The sequence below is a fragment of the Magallana gigas genome, chromosome 5 (genome assembly GCF_963853765.1).
Source record: "Magallana gigas chromosome 5, xbMagGiga1.1, whole genome shotgun sequence".
In the NCBI taxonomy this organism is placed as follows: domain Eukaryota; kingdom Metazoa; phylum Mollusca; class Bivalvia; order Ostreida; family Ostreidae; genus Magallana; species Magallana gigas.
The window spans coordinates 34,181,935-34,190,822 of record NC_088857.1 but is presented as its reverse complement, the minus strand read 5'-3'; the positions used below and the strand labels follow the sequence as shown (position 1 = coordinate 34,190,822).

Here is an 8,888-nt window from a genome sequence, read left to right as displayed (position 1 = left end):
TTTCTATATAGAAGCAGTAAAATTTTCTTTAAAATTAAGACATTCAGTATAATAAAATAAATAGTGCCTGTTTGAGGGGGGGGGGGGGGGGGGTAACTGTTGAAATTGACACCCTTCGCGTCGGTTGACAATGGTTTTCTCGGGGTGTCAATTTCAACAGTTACCCTCCCAAACAGGCACTATTTATTTTATTATACTGAATAGTCAATTTATTAAAAGAAAGATGTAAATGCATACAATAAAATGCTTTCTTTGATGATTCATGTGGGTTATGAAGGTTGCGATCATTGCAGAAAAAATTTACATATTTACATAACATGCTAACGCTGGTTATCAAATATATGATCCCAGTTTATGTGCACAGTACAGTGTCACGCCATGCAGTCTCCCTTTTTTGGCAGCGTTGCTTTCGCTATCTGAGTGTCCTTCCATTGTTCTGTTAGATAAAGAGTATACACCAGGGTGTACGTGAGATATAGACATGCCACAATGGCGACCAGAATAGACTGTTCAATAACTGGGACACTGTCAGTGCTTGTTATTGAAAAGGTGACATGCATGCAAATTATATACAACATATATTTTTTTTTCAAAACAACGATGTATTTTTAAAGGTACGTGTACTTGAAATGAAATAATGAGACAAAACTTAAAATCAGTATTTACTAAATGAAAAATGATTCAAGTCAAATAAGCTGCTCTGATGAGTTCTGTTTTTAACGTTTTTAATTTTTTTGTTATCAGCAATCAAAATCAAATTACAGTCACGTGAAAATTATTAAAGGGACTTGGACACGATTTGACTTAAAATTTTCAAATTTTATTTTTCCATTTTTAATGTTTATACTGATAAATATAGAAGTTTATAATGCTATGTCAAAATTTGAAAGTCAAAGATCAAGTTATGAGCAAGGTACAGAGTTCATATTTTTTTGTTTTGTAAACAAAGCTCGAATATTGTCATTTTTTACATATGTGTTGTATTGTTGTAAGTTTCAATCAAATCTATCTTTCTTTTGTTGATAATAATATTCATGAAGATATTGAAATAGTTAAAATTTGTTTTTACATATCCTTTTGTCTAAGAAATGGTAATTTTCTACATTACATTTTTGAAAACAACTATAAGACTCGAGCTTTGTTTACATAACAATCAATTCTTACGTCTGTATCTCGCTTGTAACTTGACTTTAACATTCAATATTTTGATTAATCATTTAAAATGCACCAGTAAACCATTTTAAACATAAAAATTGAAAATAAAATTTTTGATCTCAAATCGTGTCCAAGTCCCTTTCACACAGTTTGGGTGTCAGTGGTACTCTAATATCGCGTTATTAAATTACATCATGTATATGTGTCGCGTAAGCAATTTCGATCGCATTGGGGCGAGAAATACATGTAATTCATTACAAGCAAGTGGAAAATTGTATAATAAAGAAAATATATTCTAATGCTTTAAACGAATTCAAAGTCAACCAAAGTATCGGTTTTGTCTAAACATTTCTTTACGTTAAGGGCACCCCTTTATTTTAATGATACAACTTTTTTCTTATGGTTCAACAATCACAAATCGTTTAGAAAATTGCTAGTATAAAAGAAATAACTTTAGTTATAGGAGCATTTGCCTAACAAGATTCAAACTTCATCAAATAAAATCTTATTGCTTCATGCAAAAACAGCATGTTGCTATAAATGTATATGCATATCATTGACTAAAGATTTAACAAGACAAGGAGCAAAGTTTCATAACAAAATGCTCAGAAACCTTTAGAAAAAATTAAGTTCTATCTATTAAGTACACAAATCATGTGTTATACAGATAGAAAAAGCACTCATTTACAAATGATATCAAATTGAAATCCAAAAATACAAGTGGCTTTTAGTGACATTTCACCCAACGATCTTTTCCCCATCCAACGTTTCCCCTTTGTAAACTAACTTCATTAGGTATCCTTAATCGGAACCCCCCCCCCCACCCATAGTTAATATGAGTCATAGACAGCTGTTTATTTCTCTTAATTGCACTCTAATCGGTTAACATTAATTCTATTACATTATTACTGCTTACACAGAAGAAATTTCATCATTCCGAACCCCTGTATTATAATCATTGATAATGTATACATGAATATGCATTAATGGACATATTTATTATCACCTTTAAAAATTCATGCACCATGCTTTATTATTTAGTTTAAAACCCATTCACCTAACAAGTGGTAGTATTGTTGAAAACCGGTTTTAGTGGAGAGCAAATAGAAATAAGAAAATTAAAAACGATTTCCGTTGGAGAGAACTTTTGGGCAAATGCTTATAAAATTAATACATGACGCCGGGAATTTCTTCATATTCTAAATATTAACCTTCCCTCATGTCGTTTACTCTCTGCCAGTTGCTAAAACATTATATAATAATCAGATATATATATATATATATATATATATATATATATATATATATATATAATTCGCATGTAAATGTCAATTTAAAGTTTAAAAACCCATCATTTTCATTGTTTTACTTCATTTCAATACATAATGACAGTGATACAGAGTGTGATGTTTATTAAGAAATCTAACATTTATATACAACACGTAAGTTTAAATTTGAATCTAAAAATAGACGACATGCCCTACCTGTAGTTGGATGACGAAACGTGCGGTAGCAGACAAATTTTTGGGAAAACATGGAATCTTGGTACCCAGGTTAGAACACGTGATATTAGTTAATTATCATTTTTGAATGCATTCATTCAAAGATTAAAAAAACTGTAAAAATAAAAGTAACATTGAAAATATGTCTTGTTTTTGTCTATCGGGTGTATGTGGACTTTGAACCTTTCGGCAACTACTGGTATTCTCCAATTGAAAACGAAACCAACACAATTTTTGCATGTTCTTTATGAAAGTCGTGAATATCTATGTCCAAAATATTCTATTTAATCAAATTAACATCAACATAAATCATAAACTTTGAACTGAGTACATGTATTATACACAAATAAAAATATTTTATGCGACACATTGCAGCGGTGCATTCCCATGAAAGCACCAAACGTGAAATAGAAAACAGATGTCCTTGCCCAGAGTGCTACCAGTACCATTCCTCTTCAAGCTCCGTTCATTCGAGCAATACAACGAAAAGCAATGATCTTTTCGGCGATACATCCCCTATTTCGCCTTCTGATGCATTTCTATCACCAAGTCCCCAGAGTCCACGTTCTGGACACGGTGTGCACCCCTCGATAACAAGACAATCTACGAATCCACTCTTTGGACAAAATGGAAACCGTTCTTCTAATGTGAATGTCAAGGGTGGATGGTCATCTGTGAAACCCTTTTCTGAACCTTCCAATATAGGGCGTGAGTGTAACTCTTCGAATCAACTTACTGAACAAAATAGGATCCGTTCTTTAAGCCAATATAATGCGAACGGTTTCCCTGGAAGGTGTGAATGCACATGTGGCATACCTGGCTCACCTGAAGAGTACACAGACCACAGTAGTTCAGCACAGTCCGTGTCACTTACCTGTCTCTGTCCATCTTCCATCATAAGTGAGAACACACGTAAGTTGATTTATCGGTTTATAAATTCATCATTTTTTTCTGTCAATCTGTCGTATGTACAAGTTTAATGCATAGTAACTAATTTATACTTTCTATTTTTTTTTAAAGCAAATACAGAAAAGCCGATCGTTTATCTGACGTTTTCGGGGAAAAGCAAAAGACATTTTCGTGAAATTAAACAGTTGTGTGATGAACTTAGAGATTGTCTAAATTTTTCGGCGAAGTGTGACAATTATGATGTCATCAGACAATCTGGAGAACTCAACATTCTTCAGTGGAGAGACACGAACTTTTCAAAGGCTCTGTGGATACTATTTTGTATATCACCCGAATACAGTAACACTTTACGTTGTGTGAGAAAAAACAATTGTCTCTCTGATATTAGTGAAAACGAAAAGGGGATACTTTACATACACAGTATTTCAACGGCTGAGTTTTTGGACAATGGAAGTCGTAACTTTCGGATGATTCCTGTAGTTTTTACCAAGAGCAATGCAAGTGTACAAGATATTCCATGTTTTCTGAGATCTTCTCCATTCTATAAATATCCGATGGAAAAAGAAAACTTATTCGAACGATTAATACAATATAAGTAGTTTGAAACGAAGGAATGCACAGAAAAAAAAATCTTAGTTCTAAACTATTAAAGAGATTTGTAATATATAGCAAGTGCAACAGTAACATGTAAACAGATTTAAACTTGATTAAACCCCTGTTTCCTGTATCAAGGTCTACAGAGCTTCAAAATGTGGCTTGTAAAAACCGATATGTGAATGCAGTTTAACTGCGACTTCCAGAAACTAGATTCGGAAGATATGCACAACTGAAAAATGTATTAGACATTTTTATCTCAAGAACTATACAAGAAATTTTAGCTGTAAATTTCAGTATTCATTTTGCTGCAAAAAATGTGGTATTATGTATTTATGATATTAATTTAACATAACCTTGAAAATTGACATGATTGAGCCAAATTTTATATACCTAAATGACAGATTTGTGCACTAAAGCAATTTTGATAACTACATACACATACAAGTACTTTTAAATGATAACTTTAATGTCTTAGTTATGGCACCCTGAAGCAGGAATGTAGTAATAGAGGTCCAGAAAGGGATACAAAGTGGTATCCAAGAAATAATTGTCTATAAACATTCATATAATATAAAGGTAAGTCTGTTTTAGAATTGAAATATATAACAATTTTTTTTAAAAAAAAAGACTGGGGAGGAAAAACCAGGGGATATTGGTTCAGTCTGCTGAATTGACTTTCAATATAATACATGTACCAACTCTCGAAAAGCCGGGTTTTGATTAAGTTTTCTGTATATAAAAGTACACAAATATACAAAACAAGTAAATGTTTGTTATTACATGCAAGATATGTCTTTACAACTAAAGGATGAACGCAAAGTGATCGTTGGTAAATGAAGAGATATCAAAGCGCAAAGTTTCCAACCTTCTGTCCCCGATTGTTCAGCTTCTCTACATCACGAATCATTAGAGTGTTTTCTGAATACATGTAATCACAAGTAGCAATTCTTGATTGGCATTTACAACTCTTATATTACAGGATGGTGACAAAAATTGATTCATTTGATTTCGCGGTAAAAGGTAGTATTTGAAACCTTAATGTCATATCTTTGGACTTGTTAATAATTTTTCTTTTTAAAATATTTTTAACAAGTACATAATTTGTTATCTCTGGGTCATCTCTCATTCTTTTAAAAACTCTATCCACATATGCTATCTCGAAATAGTAAGTAAGTAAATATTTTATTAAAGTGACATATGTGTATGTCAAAAGCCATAGTGCAAGACAATGTTGTATATCATTAAATTAGACCGGGCCCCTTTCACCTTTATGTCAATTTGAAATCATTGAATATACAAAGTAGATACAGTATTTATAAGCGCATTAATGTACTTTGGTTTGTACAGATAATTTTATTTTGTCTTACTGAGTAAATTAAATTGAGATATTTGGCAGTCTTTGATTTTTTTTTCTCCATTATATTCAAGTTGACAGTCTCATCTAAATTTACACAATGAAAGAAAGAGTTTCTATTGGTTTCGTAAAATTTTGAAGTTTTAAAAAAATGTTTTTCATTCACAATCGATCAGTCTTTACACAAAACACAATAACGTTCTTGTACAGGTTCACTGTGAAAATGACCAGTTTTGACCATGAGAGGAAGGATTCCACGTCCGAATTGTGCCATCAAAGACCGCCATGTTCGGTTATGTTCATTTTTACTTACATGTAGGATTTGAACGTCACATATGTCCTGAGCTTAGGTAGAGACTTCGTTTTCAATTTCCATACATCTTCATAATATTTAAATAATTTAGATTTAAATTCCTTTATGTCACAGATAGAAATCAAAATAGGAATACATATCTAATTTATATAAAGATTTTTTTTTTTACTTGTGAGCGAGTACCATGTGCTGTTGTTACGATAGCTCCACAAGAAGACTTTTTTGGTAAGACGGTCATCATCCATTCGTATTACTCTGTTCCATCTTCTTAAGATATATGTACATATTCAGCGCCTCTGTGTTAGTGCTAACTATGCAACTTCACTATTTAATGGAACTGACGGCGCGTAGATCTGTGTTAAACCAAGAAATATCGGATAACATAGTTTTGAACCATTATGGTATGTTTTAATCCCCAGACTCTGGAACAAAAATCTAAACTAGGTACTACACAAGAATGAAATAGCTTTTCAAGGCATTTTATCCGACATAAATATTTCATCTTGACGCCTTCATGGTAAATAAGTGGGATTTTGCATCAACTGCGTCGTGTAGCTATATTCTGACCAATATTATGACAAAACCTTTGCAGTTTGTCCATCAGTTCCCCTTTCCAAAGAAACCAAATAACGATTACAATTCGAAAAATGTGCTCAAATGATCGGCAAAGTAACACTCTTTCTCTCTCAAAATCCCTGCTGAATCTACATCTAAAATCTTAAACACCCACGTTCTTTTTATAAAAACACTTATAATGTACAAGGTTTGATTTAGAAACGGATTCAATTTGATTAACTCTATACGGTACTAGAGTATAAAAAACAAGGACATAAAATTCAACAAATGTACAAAGCATGTAAACATGTGACCCTAATGTTTGCAACATGTAAACGGTTACCCAAAGCTCAATCTGATAAATGGAGCAAACCATGTGACGTATTTTTTTAAATACCCGTTTACGATAAGAGGTATATACCGGTTTACCATGCAGTTACTGTTATGAAAATGTCTGGGGCGTACAGCCATTTTAAAGAGGCTTTGTTTATGTTTTGATTATTAGCATATTTATATTCTTGTAAATATGGATATGAGGAGTAAAAGATTTGATTTCTTTCCTCCTTCATTTAAAAAATGCAAGTGCAAAGACTGCTATGGATATGAGAAGTATGTAAAAGAGGGGTCCCAAGTGAACCATAGTGTTTTACAAACAAAAAGTGGATGTAAAAACGATTTGTTTCACCAGACTCTGGTTTTGGGAGAGACAGCATTAGTGTCTAGTGACTATGAATCAAATTCTTCGCTAGCTGATATGTCGGAGTTTACTTATTCGTTAGAGACAATTAATCCAGCACAACGTTGGTCCAGTACTGGAAATATTCCAACCATTGGTGAAGGAAATGGAGCATTTGGCAAATCAAAGAGTGCCAGTGGATTTCCTGCAAACTACTCAGAATGTAAGTTCAAGTTTACTAAACCACTAATGACGTCATTCATTAAAATTCTATACGCATGTTAAGCATGATAATAGGCATAAAATAATTTGGATGGCGTTTCGTTTTCAGGTTCTTGCCATGGCAGAAAGACCCGTCCCATTGTTTATGTAACATTTGCAAGTGGCAGCAAAAGACACGAGGACGAGGTTGCGTCCCTTTGTGACATGTGTGACCAGGCCGGCTTTGCCGTAAAGTGTGACAATTACAGAGCTTTGCAAGAAAAAGGTGAACTAAACGTTCACCAATGGAGAGACGAAAACTTCCAACGTGCTGACTGTGTCTTGTTTTGCATCTCTCCTGGATATATTGACATTGTTAATTCAATAGAAGACGATTTGGCCTCGGCAGGAGAGAACGACCATGAAAAGGGAGCAATTTACATCTATAATCTCGCGCGCAGTGAATTGGTGGAGTGTTGTTCCATTGACAAGAGATTTCTGTTCGTATTGTTTACAAATTCAGGGAAAGAACTGAACGTCCCCCAGTGTTTTTCGCCGTATACAAAATTTAAATTCCCTGGTCAGTCCGAAACATTGGTGAAGGCAATGCAAAACCGCTACCCAGGCAGCAGATGACTGGCTTGTGATTTCAGTTGATGAAATACTTGACACAATTATATGCTTTCTACCTTGCAATATTAGGATTGAATAGTCAAATCAATTTGTAAAATAAAACAGATTTGCATTTTCAATTGCTAAGTTACTATAAATTTTGTATGTTGTGCACGTTTCATAGGCTTTATTGCAGTAACGTGTCTTACCGTATTCACGAACTTTCTACTGGTCACCCAGGGTGGATTGTAAAGGTATATGTATTTTACATGGGAACACCTGGATGATTTTCATAATATTACTGTTTTACGAGAACATTTGTCATTAATAAAACTAAAAATAATAATCTGAATTGGTAAAATATCGTTGTCTCTAAGCTTTAAATATCCATAAAACCTGAATCGTGATTCACAAGTTCATGGCAGCCAAATAGAGGTCAAATTCTTATTTCACAATATGTACTTGGAATTCCCAAATTCTAATTTTAAATCCTTGTCACATTTTCTTAGGGGAGAACCTTCAGGAGATTTGCGTCAGAAATTGAGCATTAACACATTCAAACGGTTACAGATGAGTGGGTGCTTCGTTCGGCTTGGATATCTGGATCGCTTCAAGGCCTCGGGATCAAGAAACTTTACAAACTTTAGTCTAATTTTCAATCATTCATAAAATTAAAATACATAAAATTACGATTAAAATTTGTAACTATTCACGTATTAAATATAGAGTAAAATTTTAAATATTTCCTCTGTTTTCAATCACGGCAATAAGTTTTTACTTAAATCAAAAGACTGCTTCATGATCAGCATATCTATGTTACCTGACCACTAACTCTACCCAAGTCTCAGCATGATATGGTTGAAGAGAAATAAAAATATTTCTTTAAGATTCCTATGGATTACAAGAAACGAGCAAGTTATTGCGATCTCACAGTGCATTTGAAAATTTGAAAAATTCCCGAGAAAGCCTATAAATTAATACCATGTACTGGTATATATATAAAATTACATATTA

General features: G+C 33.1%; 1 protein-coding gene and 1 long non-coding RNA gene across 3 annotated transcripts; both read left to right on the top strand.

The window, feature by feature from the left end:
* Window positions 1–363: 363 nt before the first annotated feature.
* On the top strand, window positions 364–5,554 carry LOC105332389 (E3 ubiquitin ligase TRAF3IP2). Its single transcript, XM_034470556.2, has 4 exons — window positions 364–614; window positions 2,626–2,708; window positions 3,033–3,569; window positions 3,678–5,554. Exons 2-4 carry the CDS (start codon window positions 2,690–2,692, stop codon window positions 4,163–4,165), a joined length of 1,044 nt encoding a protein of 347 aa, XP_034326447.2. The 5' UTR covers window positions 364–614; window positions 2,626–2,689; the 3' UTR covers window positions 4,166–5,554.
* Window positions 5,555–5,969: 415 nt separating this feature from the next.
* LOC105332388 (uncharacterized) lies at window positions 5,970–8,529 on the top strand. Of its 2 annotated transcripts, XR_010714005.1 has the most exons (3): window positions 6,797–7,284; window positions 7,393–8,128; window positions 8,384–8,529. It is a non-coding gene; the product is annotated as an uncharacterized lncRNA (long non-coding RNA). The 2 variants fall into 2 exon arrangements; XR_010714004.1 differs by lacking the exon at window positions 8,384–8,529 and having other exon boundaries at window positions 5,970–7,284; window positions 7,393–8,014.
* Window positions 8,530–8,888: the final 359 nt, after the last annotated feature.